The 25,170-nt window shown below is 38.2% G+C and overlaps 1 protein-coding gene across 3 annotated transcripts in view; it reads right to left on the reverse strand.

Annotated features, from left to right (window-relative positions):
- LOC125074933 (copper-transporting ATPase 1) overlaps nucleotides 1-25,170 on the reverse strand; it is a 74,823-nt gene that overhangs the window by 10,449 nt on the left and 39,204 nt on the right. For all 3 annotated transcript variants that reach the window (XM_047686415.1, XM_047686416.1, XM_047686417.1), the window contains 21 exons: nucleotides 19,158-19,275; nucleotides 16,695-16,822; nucleotides 15,306-15,436; nucleotides 14,577-14,747; nucleotides 13,664-13,743; nucleotides 13,281-13,383; nucleotides 11,979-12,139; nucleotides 11,370-11,470; nucleotides 10,031-10,159; nucleotides 9,232-9,412; nucleotides 8,135-8,232; nucleotides 6,712-6,847; nucleotides 5,857-5,997; nucleotides 5,405-5,513; nucleotides 4,966-5,125; nucleotides 4,721-4,820; nucleotides 3,661-3,861; nucleotides 3,065-3,221; nucleotides 2,731-2,884; nucleotides 2,113-2,236; nucleotides 266-401 (listed from right to left, as the gene is read on the reverse strand). In XM_047686415.1, the coding sequence (XP_047542371.1) occupies nucleotides 266-401; nucleotides 2,113-2,236; nucleotides 2,731-2,884; nucleotides 3,065-3,221; nucleotides 3,661-3,861; nucleotides 4,721-4,820; nucleotides 4,966-5,125; nucleotides 5,405-5,513; nucleotides 5,857-5,997; nucleotides 6,712-6,847; nucleotides 8,135-8,232; nucleotides 9,232-9,412; nucleotides 10,031-10,159; nucleotides 11,370-11,470; nucleotides 11,979-12,139; nucleotides 13,281-13,383; nucleotides 13,664-13,743; nucleotides 14,577-14,747; nucleotides 15,306-15,436; nucleotides 16,695-16,822; nucleotides 19,158-19,275 (2,819 nt within the window). The remainder of the gene's footprint in view (nucleotides 1-265; nucleotides 402-2,112; nucleotides 2,237-2,730; nucleotides 2,885-3,064; nucleotides 3,222-3,660; nucleotides 3,862-4,720; nucleotides 4,821-4,965; nucleotides 5,126-5,404; nucleotides 5,514-5,856; nucleotides 5,998-6,711; nucleotides 6,848-8,134; nucleotides 8,233-9,231; nucleotides 9,413-10,030; nucleotides 10,160-11,369; nucleotides 11,471-11,978; nucleotides 12,140-13,280; nucleotides 13,384-13,663; nucleotides 13,744-14,576; nucleotides 14,748-15,305; nucleotides 15,437-16,694; nucleotides 16,823-19,157; nucleotides 19,276-25,170) is intronic.

The raw sequence follows: 25,170 nt of genomic DNA on the forward strand, positions 1-25,170 counted from the left end.
AATCTTCATAATTTATCTAGGTCCTGAGGGTAAACCAGGAACAAGTCCTGCTCGTAACTCAAATCAAATCAAAATGTTAAAGTAATAATCTTAAAGTAAACTCATAAAAGCTGTTTTGAATTGCCATGTTACTGTGGTGAACTAAATGTAAAGCAATCATCGATTCAAATGTAACCTGGGGGGGGGGGGACCAGCGGGAAACTGAGTAGTTTTGCTTATCCACTGATTAAAGTTTTATTTTTATGTATGTACGTATGAGTTATACCATTAATAGCTGCCAACACAGCCGTCCGTCCGAGTTCCTCGTCCCTCTGCAACGTCTCCTGAACTCTCCGAGGCACGGACACTCCGTTCCGCGCCATCCATTCGCGGTTACCTATTAATACTATTTGTTCCACCACCTGCGAACGGACAATTTATTAGACCAATAGCCGTTGACCACACCTTTATGTGGTATTCTAGAAATGTAACCAAATCATTCAAGAAAAACTGCAATCTTGTTGCAGACTGTTTTCGAATTCTATTCAATTTTTAAAGTACCATCAATGGTGGCAGATTTTTATAAGAAGGCAGACGGGTAACATCATTGGTGGTAGAGCTTTGGAAAGACTAAGTACCAAAATTCAAAGTCAAAAATCTTTATCAAACGTAGAAGCATTAACAAAAAAAAACTTCCACCGATTCGAAAAGCAACACCTCAAACCTGAGAGGAACTGGCGAAAGTAACTCAGCGGAACATTTTTTTCAACCGTAATATTTACAATGCAATTTTCAAAATTTTATTTTAAACGGCCTGGAGGTCACGGTTACATTTTTTTTTTTTTTTATTTATTTTTTTTTTTTTTTTATGTCATAAGGTGGCAAACGAGCAGGAGGCTCACCTGATGGAAAGTGACTACCACCGCCCATGGACATCTGCAACACCGGGGGGCTTGCAGGTGCGTTGCCGGCCTTTCAGGAAAGAGTACGCTCTTTTCTTGAAGGTTCCCAAGTCGTATCGGTTCGGAAAAACCGCCGGCGAAAGCTGGTTCCACAGAGTGGTTGTGCGAGGCAGAAAATGTCTTAAAAATCGCGCTGTTGTGGATTTTCGGACATCTAGGTGGTGCGGGTGATATTTGGAATTTTGACGAGATGTCCGAAGGTGAAATTCAGCAGCCGGGATTAGTTCGAACAATTCCTCGGAACATTCCCCGTGATAAATTCTGTAGAAGATGCAGAGCGATCCAACATCTCTACGCAAAGCCAAAGGATCAAGCAGATCGGAAAGGGCTTGATCGTCGATAATTCGAGCCGCTCTACGTTGGATACGGTCAAATGGAAGGAGCTGGTACTGGGGAGCACCCGCCCAGAGGTGAGAGCAGTATTCCATGTGAGGCCGAATTTGCGCCTTGTATAGTCTTAGACGATGGGCCGACGTGAAATACTGTCTTGCCTTGCTGAGCACACCAAGCTTTTTTGATGCCAATTTGGCTTTGCCTTCCAATTGACCGCGGAACTGAACGAGACTCGAAACATCAACGCCAAGTATTCCGATACTAGCTGTAGCGGCTAACGGAATGTTCTCGAATCGTGGAGATACGACAAATGGTGTTTTTTTAGCAGTTAACGCGCAAACTTGCGTCTTTTTGGGGTTGAAGTGAACTAGGTTTAGCCGACCCCAGTTCGAGACTTTGTTTAACGAAGACTCGATTTCAGATACAAGTTTGTTCCGGTTTTCTTCGACGTTTTCCCGAGAAATATTAGCACGGCCGGTGTATGAGGTGTCTACGGTGCTGTCGTCTGCATAGCAATGAATGTTACTGATTTGCAACAAGTCATTGATATGCAGAAGAAACAGAGTGGGTGATAGAACGCAGCCTTGTGGAACACCAGCATTGACGAATTTTAAGTCAGAGCATGCATGCATTCCAAGATGTGTTACCATATAAAGAGTAATTCATAATATCCTATAACAGATAAAAATCTATAATATGTCCTGCGTAGTTCAGATCCAAGTCGGTCTGGATAACTGATGTTATTGATGTTGGTGGTTGAACCCAAGCTTATTAGAAAAGTCATAGCTCAATCAAGATGGCTCAAAGTCAGTCCACTGTAGGCGAGGCCTGTACTCACGTCTCCAGTAGAAGGTATGAGCGCATGCAACCTGGTGGCGGCCTGCGCGGAGCTGAGGGCTGCGTCCCCCTCCCCGCCCACGATCTCCACTGGAACACCGTGCAGCTGGATCGTTGAGCCTTCCCTGACCAAGTTTAAGAAAATATCTCAATTAATTTGTGAATTTAAATGAAAAACACGGTTCTAAATAATTGTTAAAAACCAAAAAACAATTCATAAATAAGATTTATTTCTATACTCTATTATATCCATAAGAGGAGAAAAGCCAAATAAACAACATTTGGCAGAAAATTGACGCGATATCATTGGTCGAGAGTCTGATTAATCTATAATATTCACTATGGATTTGTGAAAAAATGGCGTTTTGAACGTCGACGAAACTTATCGGAATTTTGGAAGTAAAATTAAAGTGTAAATAAGTAGTTAAGCGTAATTGTGTTGTATTATAAATAAAGATATGTTAATCATAAACTCTTAATAGTGCCCAAAATAACTGAGTTATTAGCAAATCGCATGAAATACGCAAATCTAAGATTTTTTTTATCTTTATTCCTACTTCCATTGGACTAAGCTATACAGTTTCATAATACATATATAAATTAAAACAACAAAACTCACCTCGCATTTGCCAAAGCTGCTTTCAACTGAGGCGATTGTTGAAAATCATTCCTGAGGGTGATCTTAGCGCGCAACCCGCAACCCGGCGCCGCTGCGAACCCGCTGCAAGTGGCACGGGCGTCACCAACCACGCCAGAACACCATTTTACTATCGCTAGAATGTTATACATTTTGATATTACTTACACTTGAGGCAATATTCAAATACGACATTGTTAGATTACATTATCCGGCTCGAAGGACTAAGAATTGAATTATAGGTGCACGTGACGATTGCAATTAAGCACACACATTCTATTATAGGATAAAAATATAAATAATAATAAATCTCTTACCGGATGCAACGGGATGTTCCGAGTTTAATTCCGCGGAGAGTATGCAAGCGAGTACTTCCGGTAACATCGAGGGCTCGCCGGTTAATAGTGAAACTCTTGCAACGGTTGTGCTGCCTCGTGTGATTGTCCCAGTCTTGTCGAAGATGACTGTTTTGATCTGTTTAATTGGAAATAAAAATCATTAAATATGTCGTGGTAAGCCAATAATTTTAATTAAAAGTCGTTGACATGATTGTAGTAGTAACGGGTAAACGCGGTGACGTCATTTCTTGTTGAAGTCACGTGGACACAGTCATATTGGAGAGTAAGGGGACTGTATAACGGACAATTGTGTTTACCGTCTACAACGAGTTTATTTTGATACAAAATCGTACCACTTATCCAAAAACCAAACCAACCAAACTTATCGCTTTGGTAAAAAAAATACAGCTGAGTTTTTTAGCCGAATCTTAAGACTGGTGTGTTTCTTTTGACACAATATGATGGCAGTGTTTAATTTCACAGTCAATAAGTAAGTGTAATGCTTCTATATTGAATATTTTTTTATTATTATATAGTCATATACATATTATTATATAGTCTGCGTGTTCACCGACCTTGTGCGCGTTCTCCAAGGGCTCCGCCCCCTTGATGAGCAGGCCAAGTCGCGCGCCCACGCCCGTGGCCACCATGATGGCGGTGGGCGTGGCCAGCCCCAGCGCGCACGGACACGCGATGGCCAGCACCGACAGCGCGAAGTGGAACGCCGTCTGCACGATCAGCTCCCACTCCGTGAACCCTGAATCGCGGTACATCTCCTGTGTAAGGCAAGCGCATCTTTAGTAATTCGATAATTGACTTTACGTTAAAGTAAAAAAGAAACAATATACAAAAATACTTAAGAGGAAAAGTTTTGTACCTAGAATAGAATATGAAATAGGTAGGCGGACTTATAAAAGGGCAATTTGAAGTGGTCACTCTTAGACATTGGCACTGTAAGAAAAATAAATTTTCCCTTTTCCCAAAGTTATTTAGCGCATTGGAGATGTATCGCCTTTGGAAACTAAGGTGTTATGCACCCTGAGCCTGTAGTTTTTTTTTTGGTATAGGTGGCAAACGAGCAGGCGGTCCAACTGATGGAAAGTGATTACACCGCCCATGGACATCTGCAACACCAGAGGACTAGCAAGGTGTAGGCTCTTTTTTTAAGATCCCAAATGATATCGGTTCGGAAAAACCGCCAGAGAGAGCTGGTTTCAAAGAGTTTTAAGACGCAGAAAATGCCTTAGAAATCGCGCTGTTGAGGATTTTGGGACATCCAGGTGGTTCGGGTGGAACTTGGAATTTAAGTTACACTGGCTCCCTCACCCAAAACGGAATACAACAATACCGAGTATTGCTGTTTGGCGGTAGGATATCTGATACGTAAGTGGTACCAATTCAGACAGGTTTGCACAAAGCCAAGTTGTTCTATTGTGGGTGGAAATACCACTACTCATCTCATCACAAGATCTCCGAAATCATAGATTCAATTGACTTTGTTTGAGGATAATAACTCCTTTCTCAACGTAGACATTTAGTCCGAAAGGATTTTTGGAAATTTCAACTTCAAGGGAAGAAGCGGGAGACTAGACTAATTTCACGGGCACAATTATTAAGGCGACTTTGCCTACTCACCGGCGTTATATCTTTAATCCTATCGATGTTGATGGCTCCGCTTATGATCCAACAGATGAGCGTCAGTAACGAGAGGAACACCACCATTGGAACGAAGTATCTGAAATATGAATCACATGAAGATGGATTTTGGTACATCTGTGAGATTAATATGTAGATTTCGACACCGTTTGATGCTAGATGGCGCTACAACACATTAAATCAGTGTGCGTAAAGTGGTCGCTGGGGGGGGGGGTGGCGCGTACCCGGCGATGGTGTCGGCGAGGCGCTGCACGGGCGCCTTGCTGCTCTGCGCGTCCTCCACGAGGCGCACGATCTGCGCCAGCGTGCTGGCGTCGCCCGTGTGCGTGGCGCGCAGCAGCAGCGCGCCGTGCTGGTTGATGCTGCCGCCGATCACCAGCGAGCCTGCGCGTGACAGTTGGGAGCTTACATTTGCAACCGATGTCTTACAAGGTCTCGACTTGCAGACCGCAAGTTTAGTCAACGACGACAAAACAAGATAATCAATCTCATAACAAAATTTAGTAGGGAATTTAAACACAAAATAAAACTAATTAGGATGTTTTTGCTGTCTGTACAAATAATAATATTAAATCATTTTTATTTTACAAATTGTCAAATATGAAAAAGACAACAAATAACGCACATTAATATATTTTTGTTTGATTAAAAAAAAAATTGTACCTTTGGACTTCGTCACCGGCATCGACTCCCCGGTAATTAGGGACTCGTCACACGTGCTCTGCCCGGATATAACTTTACCGTCAACGGGTATCTTCGCGCCGGGCACTACCTGGGAATAACATCAACATTATTTACCTTCATTACTGGTTTGAATTCGATTTCAGACGAGAGGATATCCTGTATCTTTCTTCCATCAATCTTTGATCACGAGAAATGTTAATTATGTTACTGTGTATTTAATTATTTCTAGACAAAACATATATAATCTAGATTCTGTGAGAGTCATATATCAAATTGAATATTCTAAAATTGCAATTTGTGTCTATGATTACACTGGCTTACACTCACCCTTAAAAGATCAAGATACAAGGTCACGCTGTACGCGCGCTTCTAAACGAACTAACGGCCGCAAATAAACATAGCGTTTAATCTTTTAATAAAATTCCACTAACCTTAAGAACGTCTCCTTGCTCCACTAAGTCGACGGGTATGTTCTTCTCGCTGACCTCACGTCCTTCCTCGTCCAGGGTCACGAGGACAGCCTCAGTCGGTTTCAAGGACAGGAGTTTCGATAGCGCCTCGGATGTTTTGCCCTGGTGTAGGAGAAATAGAACGCTTTGCATAATGCCATCTTATTTTTTTAAACAGAAGTTCTTCTTTATAATATTATTACGTATAATAAATATATATGTTACTGTGATAGCTCGAACTAAGGTAATTCTTAAGATTTTCCAGTAAAACCTAAGATTTACCGATATGAGTTGGTAAATGTAAGTACTTTTTTATTTTAGCAGTGACAAGGTATCGTCCTGTTAAGCCTCATTTTTCCTACGTAGGTTTCGAATCGCAACTTATGTTTTTAGCAATGAATTCAGGTCGAATTTCGACCAATGGGCGACCACTAGTTCCAATCAAATCAAATCAAAATATACTTTATTCAAGTAGGCTTTTACAAGCACTTTTGAATCGTCATTTAACAAACTATTTAAAGTAAAGCTACCACAAGCTCGGAATGTAGATTCTACCGAGAAGAACCAGAAAGAAACTCAGTAGTTACTATTTTTCAACATTTAAAAATACAGTCATGTTAGTTAAATACAATTATATATGTATGTTATGTCTCGTGCCTGGAAGTCAACAAGCATTAACTCCACGCTTTTTTATCATCAATATACTCTTGTATCGAGTAATATGCCTTCTTTATCAATGTGTTTTTTACAAAAGATTTGAATTTATGAAACGGCAAAGTTAAAAATAATAAATTCGAATTGTGAATTTAAGATTCAAAGTCATATTTATCGTTGAACCTTAGCGATGTGTTCCAGCCATCTCCCCAAGGACACGAAGACCAGCAGCATGGGCGGCGTGTCGAAGAACGTGAGGGGGCTCGTGTCTTTCTGCAGCGCCATCGCTGCGATCACGACGGCTAACGAGTACGCATAGCTGGAACAATAGACAATTTTAATCACCGATATTATCGGGTCGAAGTTCTTTAACGCGGCTTACAATGAACTAGCAGAAATCGTCACGGAAGTAAAGCGTAGTAAAGTATTAAAGTATTACCCCTACATGCGACCTTTTCCTGTCTTTCTTTTTGTCTCTGTTCCTTTTCTATTGTATACAGGTGTTAATGGCCCCAATTTAAAAATCTTTTTTTGTTCGTATCTAAAAATTATACGGGGCCCCCGTGGCGCGGCGTACTTTCTTAGGGGTGATTCACTCAAGAACTATCTTAGGTCCTTTCTTGGGACTTAAACCATCTCGATACCAATTTTCAAACGGTTTAAGCGTTAAGAGGTACATATCAGAAAAGTGCAATTAACAAAGAAACAAAAACACAGCCTATCCAGGCAATATGCCAATACGGTTTATTTCAGTCAATAATGTCTTCATATTGTAGCCTACGTGTTATTCTATATTATTGAAAAGTTTCATCAAAATCCATTCAGTAGTTTTTGCGTGAAAGGCTAACAAACATCCGTATATCCTCAAACTTTCGCATTTATAATATTAGTTGGATCTTGATCATCTGTGAAGGGGAAACCCCAGAATTCATTCCAGTCAAAGTCAAAGTCAAAAATCTTTATTCAATATAGAAGTGTTTGCACTTGCTTATTGATTGTCAAAAATCTACCACCGGTTCGGAATTTAGCGCCTCGGACCTGAGAAGAACCGGCGAAAGAAACTCAGCGGGATATATTTTTTTATTTTTTTTTAACCATTTTCCATGTACAATGATAATTATATTTTAGTTATTTGAAACAGCCTGGAGGCGATCATTTCATTCCCAAGGTGTGCAGTCAACTAAAAAGTCATTAGTGTTGTAATATCCTTTAGCACACAAACGCTCTTTAACGACTCTTTTGAATTTTATAATTGAATAATTTTGAACGTTTTCTGGGATCCTGTTGTAAAAACGTATACATTGCCCCAAAAAAGAGTTACTAACCCTGTGTAATCGGGTACTTGGAGTAACAAGTTTATTCTTGTTCCTAGTGTTAACAGAATGTACGTCACAATTTCTGGGAAAATCATTTTTGTTTTTGCGTACATACATAACATTATCAAAAACAAATTGAGAAGCGACAGTCATTATTTTAATTTCTTTAAATTTACCTCTTAACGAATCTTTTGGGCCCAGGTTATAAATTGCACGAATACCCCTCTTCTGCAGTACAAAACAAACTGGAGCTTCAAACACTACTCAAAAGGCTATACTCAAAATTTTACCTTATAGTCGTCGTCATAGATATAAGTACGTCCATATTAGAAGTCCCATGTTTCAGAGCTTTGTAAGCTTGTTTGTAGAAGTGCCAACCGCCGATGAACTGGAAACAAAGTTACGTAACATGAATAAAAATTCTGAGCAAACTGAAAATCGGACGCTATTTATACATATAAATACATTGTAAATAAGTTCTTGGGTCTTTTTATGGCATCGGTAAGGTGGCAAATAAACCACCTTATAGTAGATGCTGCTTATAGTCTATAGCCATTAGTGTCTTTTTTATGGTATAGTTTAGCATGAGCGAATGGGCCACCTGATGGTAAGTGATCACCACCGCCCATAGACAATGGCGTTGTAAGAAATAATAACCATTCCTTACAACGCCAATGCGACACCAACCTTGGGAACTAAGATGTTATGTCCCTTGTGACTGTAGTTTCACTGGCTCACTCACCCTTCAAACCCGAACACAACAATACTGAAAAATGCGGTTTGGCGTTAGAATATCAATTGAGTGGGTGGTACCTACCCAGACAGGCTTACACAAAACTCTACCACTAAGACAGAGCCCTACTACCAAGTTTTTTTAACCATTTCTTATATAACCAATACGCCACCGACCTTGGAAATTGAGATGATACTTTCTTTGTGCCTTTTTTTTACCTGACCGATTTCGGTCACAGCGGTTAATGTCAAGGGAGACGAGCCAACTGCACAGGACATATTATTGTGCACGTTTGTGCGCAAATGCAGGTGCTCTCTATACCCGCACTCTCATAATCCTATGGGACTGCAATTTGAACATGAAAACAGTTCAGACGCAGGAACAACGGCTTTACATATTTGCCAAGAAACGGGAGTGTACACCCAACTCCAGACTGCGGGAGGACAAACTTACTGAGAATTTTTCGACAGGAAAAATTCAATAGCTTTTTTCGACCCGACCTAGGGTTTGAACCCAGAACCTCAAACGAGGCAAATAATACTCCTATGACATGTAATAAAGATTTTGACCACGATGGTATGACATAAGATGAAATATATAGTTATAACAAGTTTTGGGGTTATTTCACCAAAAATAATGATGATATCTCCTCACCTGCACCGGCGTCGCCAGCAGCCCCATGAGCAGGTTCTCGAGACTGAGGCCCGGCAGCACGCAGCACATGTTCCCGGCGGAGTGGTCCATGGCCCACATGAAGTAGGCCATCAGCGCCATGCACGGCGCGCCGAAGATCAGCGAGATGAGGAACGCGCCGCGCCACTTTCGTATCTCCTCTCTGTGATATTGGAAACATAAGTGGTTTGAACGCTTGGCTCTTTACAGAAGATCGAATGCTTCAGTTAAAGTATGATAATCATTCAATCACAAAATGATTGAATGAATGAAAAAAGCGCATTATTATTATTATTTTAAATCTTATACATGAATAGCGTAAGCCGATTTTTATCCCAGCGATTATGGGACGACAGCTGCACATCAATCGGTTACGGTCTTATTTTGAAGAGCTCCAGCCGTAGACGTGCGTAAAATTAACGAGGATTCTTGATAGCAATTTAATAAATTGTAATGATTTAACAAAGAATTCGTTTTAGAGAGCGGAAAAAAGTTACTTATATATATAAAAAACAAATGTAAAACGTGGGAACATACGTTATCAGTTCACAATGGAATCTGTTGTATAAACGCGAAGTTTCGCGTGCTACCCACTAGTTGATTATTAAGTTTAGAAGAAATAAGTAGTTCATTTAAACGAGTACACGAAATTGTTCAAAAACAAACGAAGGAAAAAACGAAGTACTAAATTGATTACTTAATAAATAAATGAATGAATGAATGAACTAATCAATGAAGAACGAACGTAAGAATATATTTATATATATATAAACAAACTCACTTGTGTTCCAGGTAGTCGGTGGTGCCGCGGTTCTGTGAGCTGAGAACGCTCGCGTCGAATCCGAGGTCGTTGACAGCGTCGCATATTTTACGAGCTCCGATTATTTCCGGGTCGTATTTAATTTTCGCCCTGTAATGACAAAAGGTTTATGGTATATGATTATATATTTTATACCATGTTACATTTGAAACTTGCTCTAGTATTTTTGGACAGAAATTAAGTTGGCGGTTCCGCTTAATGGGCCTTCATAAAGCCTTACTTTTCGTAGTGAAAACCGGTAAAGTGCGTGTCAAACTCGCGCACAGGGTTCCGTACCACCATCTATAAAAACGGCATAACCATCATGTACGGGAGCCCCATGTAAATATTCACATTATTCTGTTTTTAGTATTTGTCGTTAAAGCAGCATTACATACATTAGCAGCCCGTAAATGTCCCACTGCTGGGATAAAGGCCTCCTCTCCCTTTGAGGAGAAGGTTTGGAGCATATTCCACCACGCTGCTCCAATGCGGGTTGGCGGAATACACATGTGGCCGAATTTCGTTGACACGACGGACGGAAAGCGAGGTTTTTTTATGTGGATAGGTGGCAAACGAGCAGGAGGCTCAGCTGATGGAAAGTGATTACCACCGCCCATGGACGTCTGCAACACCACGGGGTCGCAGGTGCGTTGCCGGCCTTTAAAGTCTTAGTAATAGGGTCCTGTTTTACTATTAGCAGACCGCGCCGTTCTGTAGCTACGTTGAATTGTATTGTATGACAACGTTTAGCCAAAGATGTGTCTTTATTTACAATACAAAAGTATTTATCTTAACTATTATATTATTATAAAGCGAGGAGCTAAATGACTTTTTGACTTCCAGCTTCGACCTAAATACTCTTATAAGGTATGTCAATACCTACCTACAACCTAATGACACGAGGAGTGACAATTAAACAGCTTTAATAGTGAGTTAATATGACATCATTGATCTAAATCATAATTCTAGTGATCTTAGTCTAGTAGAACGACGGTTGGTAATAAAAGCATATTCAATACAAGATTATATAGATGTTAAGGAAGCGTGGAGCTAATACTTATTGACTTCCAGGCAGGATATATTATATACATATATATAAGTGTATTTAACTAACATAGCTTTGTATAAGAGTAGCTACTGAGTTTCTTAGCGTTTTTTTTATATTCCGTACCGGTGGTAACTTCACTTAAAATCATGGTATAAAACTATATACCATGACGATTCAAAAGCGCTTGTAAAAGCCTACTTGAACAAAGTACGTTTTTGTTTTGATTTTACTGATAGTCTTACTATTGGAATGGGCTGTATTGACACTTACTTGGAGGTGGTGAGGGCGACGGAACAGGAGACCACGCCGTTCATTTTAAGTACTGATTTCTCTATTTTGTTGACGCACGACGCGCACGTCATACCTTTAATCTGAAAATTTTGTTTATTTATACCTTCTAGAAAAATCAATATATTTATAGCATAGGTGGTGGTGTAAATGGGTCGCCTGGTGGTATGTGGTACCATAAGATACATTAACCGTTCATCACATCAACAATACACTATCAACCTTGGGAACTGAGGTGTTATTAATTTATTAAAACTGTACATAAAATATTTTTTTCCTTCAGGATACATACTTAATCTATACATATAATAAAATTGGAGTGTCTATTTGTAATATAAAAATACCCGCTTTTTACTGAATGTATGTACACTGTACATATACCAAAATAACATCTTTTTCAATTTTTGTCTGTTTGTTCCGGCTAATTTCTGGAACGACTGGACCGATTTAGACAGGACTTTCACTGGCAGATAGCTGATGTAACTTAGGCAACAACAATAACTTTTTCGTTAAATTCAAACGCGCACGAAGTCGCGGGCACAGCTAGTCTTGTATATAATACAATTTCCAAAGAAATGTTATTCTCCTTACCGACAAATTCAAGTCCCTCGGCGCTCCGCTGTCGCTCATAAGTTCCGACGGGAAGCCCAGCTCGGTGATAGAATCTGTTATCGCGAGAGCCGATATTTTCGCCGGTTCATAGCGAACCTCAGCTTTAGCGGCCAAAAGTGCTATAACGATCGAATGGACACCTGTATAAAGGAAAATGGGGGTTTTAACAAAGCTGCATTTTAACTGAATGTCTGAAAGGTTGAGCCGAGACGGCCCAGTGGCTAGAACGCGGGCATCTTAACCGATGATTTCGGGTTCAAACCCAGGCAGGCACCACTGAATTTTCATGTGCTTAATTTATGTTGTCGTGCTCGGCGGTGAAGGAAAACATCGTGATGAACAATATTGCCACATGTGTATTCCACCAAACCCGCATTGGAGCAGCGTGGTGGAATATGCTCCAAACCTTCTCCTCAAAGGGAGAGGAGATCTTAGCCCAACAGTTGGAAAATTACCGGGTGCTAATGTCTTAAGGTTAAATTCTGGTGATTATCGCCTAATTCGACTCATTTTCAGTCAGAAATTTCCTCCGAGATCGCCCACCCACACTTTAGAAAGAAATAAAGAAAGAAAGAAAGAAAAACATTTATTGACATACACACATATAAAGAAAAAAAAATAATATATATACAAAAATGGATAAAAACAACATAAACAAAGAAAGATATAATAATGAAGAAAAAAAAATATAATGAATATAAAACTTGTGTGCAGTCAAAAGGAGACAGCTCAGGCTATGAGGGATTTTTATCCCTCTGCTGATTTTCAGCTGTCTCCCTTACAAGTATTATGATTTGCGTGAAGTTAATTTTCAGAAACAAAAAGGGGGCTGGAAGAAAAAAATATCATATTATATAACTTGCATGTTTTGGAAATAAATCTGTCATGCATTTACAAACCCATCGGAACTTGTAAGTCACACTCTGTTAGCGGTAGGGGGAACTCATAATTTTGCGCATTGATTAGCAGAAAAATGGTTGAAAGTAAAAAAAATTAAGTTGGAGGAAAAAAGCTAAGATTTCCCAGATGTTAGAACGCGTGAATCTTTACCGATGATTGCGGGTTCAAAATCAGGTAAACACAACTGAATTTTCATTTACTACAAATATCGTGAGGAATGCATTTGTCTAATTTCAAGGAAATTTTGCCACCATCCCAATAGAGCATTGTGATGGAAAAATACTCCAAAACCTTCTCCTCGAAGTCCTTAACCCAACACTGGGGCCTTACTACAGTTACATCACCGAATCCGATGAAAACGTTCCAACAGCAGCAAGTTACCGTTCAACTTAGCGCAGTGCTTCTCTATGGCGGCGACGCAGGACGCGCACGTCATCCCGCGCACCTCCAGCGTGCAGCGCGACACTTCCGGCGCCGGGACACCCTGGGAGCACATTTGCGTTATCACTTTCGAAAGTCTATACTCGTTCTGGATCAACTCCACCCATAGACACCATAGACATTCGCGATGTACGGAATGGTTAATATTTCATACATGATGTCTATGGGTGGAGTTGATCCAGGAAGTTACACTCTTCCTGTTACTTCTGTAGTTTAGCGGGTGTTACCTACCCACATGGTTGCTGAAAACTCTACCAAGGCACCATTTAAATGGTTCATATTTAAATAGGACCCATAAAGACCATAGTTTCAAATGTACTTACATTCTGTTGAGTCCTACTTTTGGGGGGCGATGATTTGAAACGATCTCCCGATCCTTCTTCAGTTTTAATCTGTGATAATTCTGTGAACAACGTCCGCAATTCTTTTAAAACCAATAGATATTCTAGTAGAACTTGCACATTTAAGTATAATAAGACATAGAACATATCAAATGCAGTCAGCGCGAGCACCATTTTCATACGTACATGTCATTAAATCGCGAGGAAACCTGCACATGCCCCATAAAACTGTGGCAAGAGTGTATTCACCAATATAGTCTACTGCAACCACAAGATCACAAAAGCCAATTAAAGACATTTCAGACAACGAATTGACGCGATATCATTGGTCGTGTTTGAATAATCTATGATATCCAAAAAAAAATGGCGTATTAAACGTCGCCGAAACTGTTATCGCCGAATTTGTAGTAAGTGTTGTTTTATAAATAAAGAAATATTGATCATAAACTCTTGGTAATGCACAGTATAGCTGAGTTATTAGCGAAACGCATGAGATACGTACATCTAAAGTTTGTTTATCTTTATTCCTTCTTCAATTGGAATTAAGATAGTTGAGTGCCATGGTTGAATAATGTTCGTGTACTTTTTAATAGGAAGGGTTGTTAATTAGAAGGGGAGCATTAATTGGGACTGTTGTCTGTTAAGCAATTGCGTATTTTTAGTAGATCTGGCTCAGGAGTTAGACCACGTATAAACCTCGTGGGAAACTCTACCAGCCGTTTACTGAACAGATATGACTTGGGAACCTTCAACGAAAGAACCTCATTCCATAAAGGTCCAGGTAGTCGTTTTTCCTTATTAACAAAAATGGGTATGTCCCAGGAGTGAGACGTTAACTGGCAACGCTGGAGAGGCTGTTCATGTAAAATAAATGTATGTATGTAAGATAACGTACCTGTCACTTGTTCGTCGTTAACACTAATTATGTTCACGTCAAACCCTAACGAGTATATAGCATCGGTTATTTGTTTAGGAGTTATCGAAGCCGGCGTGTATTTCACTAACGCTGTATTGTCAGACAGACTGACAGTCGAGTGGACCACGCCTGGCATATCCGTAAGGCTACCTGAAAAGTAAATTTTTAATTATGAAAAATCCATTTAAATCTTTATCTTAAGTTTATGGATACATATAATATAATCGTCCGTCAGTTTATTGTAATAGTTATCATTTTGATTTTTTTTTTTTTTTTTTTATTATATAAAAAAGTTTTTACAAAAACATAAGTTCTCGCCAAGCTGGTATGCTTAATGGCGATGATCTTTCAATCAGCCCCGTCTTAAGCACGATAAGGTGTGCAAGAACAGCTCTGGCGATCTTCTTTTCTCACCTTATCTTCAACGATTGATCAGACGGTCTCGCTGAAGGAAAACATCGTAAGGAACCTGCATGTGTTTTATCTAAAATAAATTTTACCATATGTGTATGTTAAAGGTTAAAAGCTGTGAAAGTTCTTTATAACGTTCCGTAGTATATTTAGTATCAGCATTGCACTCGTAGGAAATCGCGTGTCGTTTGTATTTCTAATTTCAGCTTTCTAGATCTAGTAGGTTGCGCTGTTCTTTGATCCAGTCCCGAAATATAATTACAAGTGGTTTATTTTCACTAAGTTTACATTACCAACCTTCGATAGTATTCACACATGACTGGCACGTCATCCCAACGACGGAGATCAGCACTGAGCTGACGTTGGACGGGTTCGAACTCGTCATATCTATTAGCAAGTCTGTTGGGATCTCGCGCGGGAGAAGATTCCTGGAAACAATAAATGTTATTCATATCAAGCTGGTGGTGGCTTTGTCCAAGTACTCGTCTGGGTAGGTTCTCTCGACCTCGGTGGTTCACCCACTCGTCATATATTCATCGTCCTGTTTGAAGGGTGAGCTATTGTAACTATAGGCACAAGGGACATAACGTTGTAACCCAAGGTTGGTGGTGCGTTGGCGATGCGAGGGATGGTCATTATATCTTACAGCGCTAATGTCTTAGTGTTGGTGATTAACCATCAGATGGTCCAGTTGCCAATATTTCAAATAAACAAAGGGTAAAGTTAGCAAGAGAATAGGAAGAGCACGTGTGTTGGCGAACAAACTTGGGTTCTATAATATGAACTGTGAAGTTGGACACTCCCTTGAGTTTGGTCGTCTTAACCGAAATTGGCCTATATACTTCATATCTATCCTGTAGGCTAACGAGGCAGTCAAGAAGCAAAAAAAAAGAAGAATATTTGGTAGCACCTGACATAAAAAAACATAGCAACCTACGCATGCGACCACATGTTACCGTTCTAGACGGTACGCACACAATAATCAAGCTATGCGCATGTAAGTTTCACTAAAAGGTCACTTCTCTTCCCCAAACTCAAACTCAAATCCCTTTATTCAATATGGAAGCATTCCACTTACTTATTGATAGTCAAATGAAACACTACCACCGGTTTGGAAAAGAAAATAAATAAATAATAAATAAATAAATATTGGACAACATCACATACATTACTCTGATCCCAATATAAGTAGCTAAAGCACTTGTGTTATGGAAATCAGAAGTAACGACGGTACCACAAACACCCAGACCCAAGACAACGTAGAAAACTAATGAACTTTTTCTACTTCGACTCGGCCGGGAATCGAACCCGGGACCTCGGAGTGGCGTACACATGAAAACCGGTGTACACACTACTCGACCACGGAGGTCGTCAAAAGAAAATACCCTGAGCTGAGAAGATCCAGCGAAAGAAACTCAGCGTGTCTTTATTTTTTGTCAAATTTATTATTTACATATACCGAATATGAATAGTAATAGCCAGGAGGCGATCATTCCATTCCCAAGGTGTGATGTGTGTATAATAACCTTTCGCAAAAGCGTTCCTTAACATATTTTTTTAATTTGCCAACAGAAGCACTTTGAACGCTTTCTGGGATCCTGTTGTACAGATTCTTTTAAGCCCAACCCACACGCACGTCCAATATTAACTGCTACTGTTTCTTATTGGTAGGAACATGACACAAACCTCGTTTCGTCGTCGTTGCTATCAACCGGCGCTTCGAACCCCATATCCTCTATATGAGACCGGATCGCCTCCACAGAACACAGGCGAGGGTCATATCTGAAGTATCCTGCGTGTTCAGATAGCTCCACCTGGAAAAAAATATATATTTTTTAAATTAATGACACCGAGGAGGTCAAACAGGACACCTTTAAACACAGTAAGATATGTCAATGCGCCCCCAATATAGGGAACTATGTTCTTATGTCTGTCTCATGTGCTAGTTACATTGGTTCGCTTAGACCTTCAAACCGGAACACGACAATGCTACGTACTGTTGTTAGGCGTTGGAATATCTGATGAGTGGGTGGCACCTATCCCGACGAGCTTGTACAAAGCCTTACAACAAAGTACTTGGTTTGTGATATTTATGTATTAAAAAATAATATAGACTTTTTTGAAAAAAACCATGACAATCATTGCATGGATACATTCACGTCACCATCTTTCCTGGGGCAATAAGATTACAGTTATTTCTACCTTAGCCTATTCATTAATTTAAAGATAATTTCAAAAAAAAAAAAAAATGATATATTTCTCAATAGAACATAATATTAAAGATAAAAGAACTTGTACTTAGTATGTTTTTATTTCCAGACAGGATATAACTATATAAATGTAATTGTACTTTCATAGCATACTATGTCATTGAAGCGGTAGAAGAGTAACTACAGAGTTTCTCGCCGGTTCTTCTCGGTAGAATCTACTTTCCAAACCGGTGGTAAGTTCACATTTAAATCAATGATATCGTTTTTCAAAATAAAACAGCGCAATATTTACTGGACTGGAGGGCCGAGATGGCCCAGTGGTTAGAACGCGTGCATCTTAACTGATGAATTCGGGTTCAAACCCAGGCAGGCACCACAAAATTTTCATGTACTTAATTTGTGTTTATAATACATATCGTGTTCGGCGGTGAAGGAAAAGACCGTGAGGAATTCTGCTTGTGTCTAATTTCAACGAAATTCTGCCACATGTGTATTCCACCAATCCGCATTGGAACAGCGTGGTGGAATATGCTCCAAACCTTCTCCTCAAAGGGAGAGGAGGCCTTACCCCAGCAGTGGGAAATTTACAGGCTGTTAATGTAATGTATTTACTAGAAATTTTATTAAACTGCCTCATTGGTCTAGCAGCTACTTTAGGTTAAAGATCTGGAGGTCCTAGGATTAACATTAAGTCAAGAAAACAAAACTAATTGATTTTTTTTCCTTAGTCTGGAGTAAAAATGTAGGCTGTGTTTCATATGTGTCTTTGAAGGCTTGAAATAGGTGTATGAGAATGAGGAAATAAAGACTGGCCATGTTTTCGCACACACATGTACTTGGGCAACATAATATTTCTTGCACAGACTGCTATCATCCACTGAACTGAATTAGATTAAATTTATTAAGAAACAAGCTTGAACTCCAAGGAAGGACATGGGGCTCTTTTTATCCGCTACCGAAGCCGCCGGCAACATCAAATTCTTACAAATTACGTCGTACATATTATATTGTCGATAGACGTAATTATGACCATATTATAAAAAAAAAATGCCATTATGACCCAGTTAATAAAACACGTGGACGAAGGTCGTGCATTCAAATACGGACAAGCTGAGTATTTTATATGTTAAATATGTATTTGTAATGCATTTCACGCTCGGCGGTAAAGGTCCGGAGATGCATTGTGAGGAAATCTACTTGGAGGCTTGCTATTTATACAGGGGTGTCACAGATAATATTTTAATCTTCTTTTTTAAGTTAAATCATCGAAAATCCCTGAGAAATCAGAGTCGAAAACAAAATATTTGTTTACAATTTAACAACTTGGAGGTAACTTTGTGCAATGATCTACCGCCAAGCAGCAATACTTGACATTGATGTTTTCCGGTTTTAAATGTACTTAGGAACAAGGGACATAATAACCCAGTTCCCAAGATTGGTGGCACATTGGCAACGTAAGGAATTGTTCTTTTTTTAAGGCGGTAAAGTCTATGGGCTGTCGTATCCACTTACCAACGGTGGTCTATTTGTCTGTATGCCTAGCTATTCCATAAAAATATATTCTATATTCAAGTAGGCTCATAAGAGCTCTTTTGAATATATTTAGCGTGTAGCGATATTTTATGCAGCAAACTAACTAAGATTTGTGATAAAACAAAGTTTATATTAAGTTAAAACAAGTTATGAGTTTAGTTTTTTAATAATAACCGGTAAACAAATTAAACTAATTATCTATTGTTCACGCTTACATCCTATTTTGTTAAGGAAAAAGTAACAAATACTATTAATGGACAAAGAATCAGTAATTTAATGTTAAATAATTAAAATTAACAATCTTATAACAAATTATCATGAAATATTGGTCAAAATGCCTCGGTCTTTTGAGTAGACCATTGGTCTTTTCAGTAGACCGTCGATGTTTTAACACAGATTAACTTACTTTGACGTGCTGGATGCCAGACAGTTCTCGTACGGATCCCTCGATGCTCCGTACGCAAGACTGACATGTCATGCCATTGATCGGCACCCGCACTGCCACCAGATCCGGCCCCGGTTCTCTGTAAGCAATGACAATTACGATCAATACTTGACCTTGGTTAATACAAATAACGATTATGATGTGAACTACACAGTTATCCGATGCAATTAACTATTACCGCAAGACTACAACATACTCGATAAATTAGTTTACCACGAAAATGATGTTCTGATAATAATATGTGAAGTAAAAAAATCAAAACATTTTGACTCAGACGATTAACGACTCTTGGCGAGCAAAGGCGCATACAGTACGGTATCCCCCCCTCCCCAAACAGGGTTGTGCGGGATTGTTAACAACTTAAACTATGGCGATGGCCGTCTTCGGCACGGATCGGAGAGACTGTCAGATTGTGTTGACGTAACACATGTACGTTCAGTGCTGTGTTTTACTCGTGTATGTGTATGTGTGGAATTCTAGGTCATCAGGAAAAAATAGCCTTGCTAGAGGCATGGATTACTTAATACTAATAAATATCAGATTGAAGGAACATCTTAGATAACAATATTGGGGGCACATTGACGATGTACGACTTGTTAAATCTTGAAATGGATTTCTACTGTTTATAGACCATAGGACCTAAGCTTCAAATAATTATTTTCGGAAAACGATATTAAAAAAAAAAGCATATTCATTGGAATTTATTGAATAATTTAATAAATAGTAAATCATAAAAATAAAAATCGGTAACCCCATAAGATACATCAATCAAGCTCTTACTGTTTTTTAGGCAGACTATATTATATAAAATATATTAATAAATAAGGAACATTTTTCAATACAAGATTATATAGACGATAAAAAAGCGTAAAGCTTCGTATATCAAACGTTGGAATAGAGTAACCACTGATTTTCTTATCGGTTCTTCTCGGTTGAACCTCTATAACAAAACTTCCACCTAGTTTAAAACTTAATACTAGTAAAATTCTGTAAAATAACGATTCATAAATGCTTGTATAAGACTACTTGAATAAAGTATAAATTGATTTTGAAATTTAAACCACGGCGACTATTCTCAAGAGACTATTTATCTGCATAGGGGAGATTAGAGCGTAGGCGACTGTTGCATACAAATAAACGCATGCACTATCTTTTCCATCATTCTGATAGTGTGATGGGACGTTCCATACTCGAGGGTTTATTGGTAATACGTCTATTTGATAACCTTTGGATAGAGGACATCGCTCGATAAAAATATCGGCTAGTCTAGGAGTTTTATAGGTACAAAATAAAATCAGACGAACATAGTGAAATAAAAATTTACATTTTTATTTTACTAAGCAAACAAAATATAAGCAAAATAAGCCAATGGTCTTATAAGCAAAATATACAAAATAAATAAAAATATAACAAAATAAATCAAACACAAGCTAAGCAAATGAAAATTCAGTGGTGCCTGGGTTTGAACCTAATCATTAATTCATTGAGATGCCCGGTATTATCTTCATCATCTTGGCCTCTCTAGAACCAAATACAACTAAGTGGAAACGAAAAATGACAAAAGCGCCAAATGATTCTATTTGAAAATTGAGGTTTAAACTTAAGTTCGTAAATCTCAATTTCCAAAAATATCATTCAAAGCGTTTATTCGTTTCCACTGACGATGAACAGATTTAAGTTCAGACCGAATTTATTATCATTATTATCACACCGATACAGTCTCTTCGACTTAACAAACATTATATTTGAAAACGTGTCGTTGTCGATGTTTATTAGATATGACAGAACGTTATCAGCGTTTGAAGATATCTTATTTACTTTTAAGAAAAATGTGTATCATGGTCGTATCATTTCATGTTTTACATTTCTAGTTATTAAATCAACATTTAAATATAAACTCTGTTCCAATTGAAGAAGGAATAAAGATAGACCAATCTTAGATTAACGAACGCCACGCAATTTTTTTTTATGTCGTAGTTGGCAAACAGGTGCTTTGCCGGCCATTAAGGAAGGAGTACGCTCTTTTCTTGAAGGTTCCCAAGTTGTATGGGTTCCGAAAAACAGAAAATGTCTTAGAAATCCCGCTGTTATGTATTTTCAGACATCTAGTTGGTGCGGATAAAACTTAGAATTTTGACGAGATGTACGAAGGAGAAATTCAGCAGCCGGGATTAAACCAAACAATTCCTCAGGACATTCCCCGTAGAAAATTCGGTAGAAGACGTAGAGTGATCCAACATCTCTACGCAAAGCCAAAGGATCAAGTAGATCAGAGAAGGCTTGATCGTCAATAATTCGAACTGCTCTATCTTGTTCACGGTCAACTTGCTAACATCTCAGCTATATTGTGCTCTACTAACAGTTCTTGATTCATAATTTATGTAAGCCTTAACTTTAATTCCTTAGTAATGATAAACAGTGTTTTTTTCTTATATATTTAACTGAGGACCTCTTGAAGAGTATAGGTGTCCACCATCTCAATCCACTTTTTCCCGTCTTGAGCTATTCTCATTCAGGCCTTGTTTACAATTTCGTGTATCCATTTTTCCAGTGGGGTTATCCTTTTTCCAGGAGGGATTGCGCTTGCCCATGCAGTGATTTTTCTAGTCCATCTCTCTTTATCCTGACGTGCAACGTGACCAGAGTTCTTGATTAATATATCTATATTTATAATACAGCACTATTCCAATTAACTGCTTATATCCGCTTTTATTTTCCTTCCAAACTAATTAATTATCCAATTCTAACATTACATCTACAATATTCCTGAGAGCTATAGGATATAAATTATATATCATAACATTTTCTTTATTAAAAAAATGCTTTAATTTCTTTGTGCATGTCCGTCTGGATAGATGCCACTCACTCATCAGACATTCCAGCAGCAGTACAGAGTATTGTTGTGTCCCGGTTCAAAGGATGACTGAGCAAGATTATTTGCAAGCACAAGGGACATAACATCTTAGTTCCCGATGTTGGTGGCGCATGAAAGGAATAGTTAAAATTTCTTACAGTTGCGTTTAGTAAACGCGCGACAGCATCGCTACAAAGTCGTCGTGGGCGAGGGCTCTTACAGTTTAATTCAATTAATACTCAGACAATATTTTGACAAGAATAATGTCCCTCGAGGCCGATTGATAAGACTTCCATATCACGCCCTCTTTCTTCCTCTCTTATCTGCACTTGGCTTAACATTTAACTCAACACTTTAACATGATTCAAAAGTGCTTCCATGAGATTACTTGAATAAATAATATTACGATTTTAATTTTATCATTTGAACCGTCATTCAACAGAATTGCTTTCAATGTACTACTAATCATCACGGACTTCATCTAGAAGAACTGTTAGGAACTCGGTAACTCATTCCACGTATTAAATTACAAAGATATGTTAAGTGAATAAAATTATATAATAATATATCCTTAAATACTTTTTTTATTAAATCGCTATCACTTCCGCCTAACCTTACTCTCAATTACATTATAAAACTAGTTTAAATGTTTTTACCACATAGAACAATATCATTTGAAATTTTTGATGTTTTATTTAAACTTTATAAGAAAATCGATACCCGATTGAAGACATTTTATTGGATAGATAGATCAGGGGGTCATAAATCAGATCAATTCTACTAACTTAACGGTTGTAATACGTTATCAATCCTATTTCCATCCATTACATACATTACAGCCTGTAAATTTCCCACAGCTGGGCTAAGCCTTCTCTTACTTTGAGGATAAGGTTAGGAACATATTCCACCACGCTGCGCCAATACGAGTTGGTTGAATACACATGTGGCAGAATTTCGTTGAAATTAGACACATGCATGTTTCCTCGCTATGTTTTCCTTCACCGCCGAGCACGAGATAAATTATAAACAAAAATAAGCCCATGAAAATTCAGTGGTTCTTGCCTGAGTTTGAATCCGAAATCATCGGTTAAAATGCACGCGTTTCTATAACAGGAAAACGGTAACGCTTACGCTCCGACTCGTTTACGATATACTGATAATTCGTTGAAAATCAACGTCCTGATCTCCTGGTTATATATTTCTAATTGAAAATGTTACCCTTTTAAATAATCCGTCACGAAAACCAAGCGATATCTTTCATTGGTTCATTAACTCGAATGTATTAATCTAAGTTAGATTTAGTAAAAGCAAAGGTTACAATTACAAGCAACACTGACCTTGGGAAGTGGAACAATCACACGGTGTACGTTAAACGTGATTAAGAGCCGACAGACGGATATGTAACTTAAAAAATGTTTTTAAATGAGGCATTTTTTTTATAATGATCTAGCGATACGCCCGGCTTCGCACGGGTGCAATGTTGATACTAAATATACTTTAGAAACATATAATTTTCATACTAAGTTCCAACACCTGTTTTACCTACTTGGGATGGAGTTTCGTAAAATCCGTTCTTAGCGCATGTCTACACCCTATAAGGCACCTATCTGGCGAATTTCAAGTTTGTTTGTTTGTATAGTTTCTGAGAGTTCGTGATTAATCAGTGAGTGGTATATGTATATATATATATATATATATCCACCAACGTCCTTTGTGGTCATTTGCAGGACAAGGCAATATTGTGGAAAAAAAAATATTTAAATAATTTTATTTTGCATTTTTAAATTTGGACCGATAATTATTGTTTTAATATTGACAAACAACCAGTGTTTATTCGTTTTTATAAATGAGAAGAAAAAAATAGATTTTAATTGATACTTTTTTTTAAATAATATTTTGAAGTTGCATTTTTGACTTATTTTGAAAAAATCTAAAAAACGTGATAACTCAGAAATGGTTCACTTTTGCATTATGCATATGGAGGTTAAAATTATCGCAAATAATCACCCCTATCACCTCTTAACGGGAATACGTCGAATTACCAATAACCCTGTATATATAGATTAGACCATGGGAAGAGGTCAACGCATGGAACTGTAAGAAATATTTGGTTTGTTAAACTCACAATCTTGGGAACTAAGATGTTATCTCCTTTGTGGTTGTAGTTACGCTGTCTCACTAACGTTTCAAACTGAAACACAATAATACTAAGTATTGCTGTTTTGCGGTAGTTTGTGACAAATAGGTACTTCACAGGTGGGCTTGGACGAAGCCCTACTACCAAAACATTTCGGAGCGAAACTAGCTTCAGGAACTTCTATTCGGATCCATGCACTTCCATAAAATCCCCTAGAATTAGGATAATTTTTAAGAATTATCTTCGAATCTCACTCACATGCTTCCGATATATCGAAATTAATCTAAAATCAGATGTCGTTCGAATATCGGATGTCATCGATACGATGTTAACGGGTTTTCACCACATCTAAAAAAAAACTATAAATTTCATTCTGGTACGTCATTGCATTTAAAGTACGATAACATTAGTACTGTCTCTCTTTAACTTTCTGGTATACCGTCTGTGAGAATGAGATGATGCGAATGTGAGACCGATTTCGATATGACAATCGTTTCATCTCTTTCTTACAAACCGTACGATGTAAAGCTAAACAAAGGCAGGACATCTGAAATTGGATGACAGCATCGATATTTAATCCAAATATCCGTTTTACAGCATATGACACAAAATTTAGATACCGCCCATGCCTAGTATCCTAGGGGAGGAATCCTCAGCCCAACAGTGAAACATTATCACACTGTTACTAAACCACAATTTCTAGAAAATTCTCTTCCGTTAACGAACATACATGACATTATCAAATATTTATTGAGAGTCGCTTCTCAGTCGATAAATTTATTTCCTTAATAATACATGCAGAACCCTGTACAGCCTAACACGATATTGAATTTTTATTTTATAATAAATACTTACATTAGAAAAATATAGGGATCGCTATTTCGAAATCACTGATTTTAAATCTAAAATATCAAACTTTTTATTATTAATTAAATATTATAATATCCTCGTTGTATGTCCGTCTGTGCCAATGCGAGTCTCAA

Source organism: Vanessa atalanta, chromosome 29 (assembly GCF_905147765.1).
Source record: "Vanessa atalanta chromosome 29, ilVanAtal1.2, whole genome shotgun sequence".
Taxonomy (NCBI): domain Eukaryota; kingdom Metazoa; phylum Arthropoda; class Insecta; order Lepidoptera; family Nymphalidae; genus Vanessa; species Vanessa atalanta.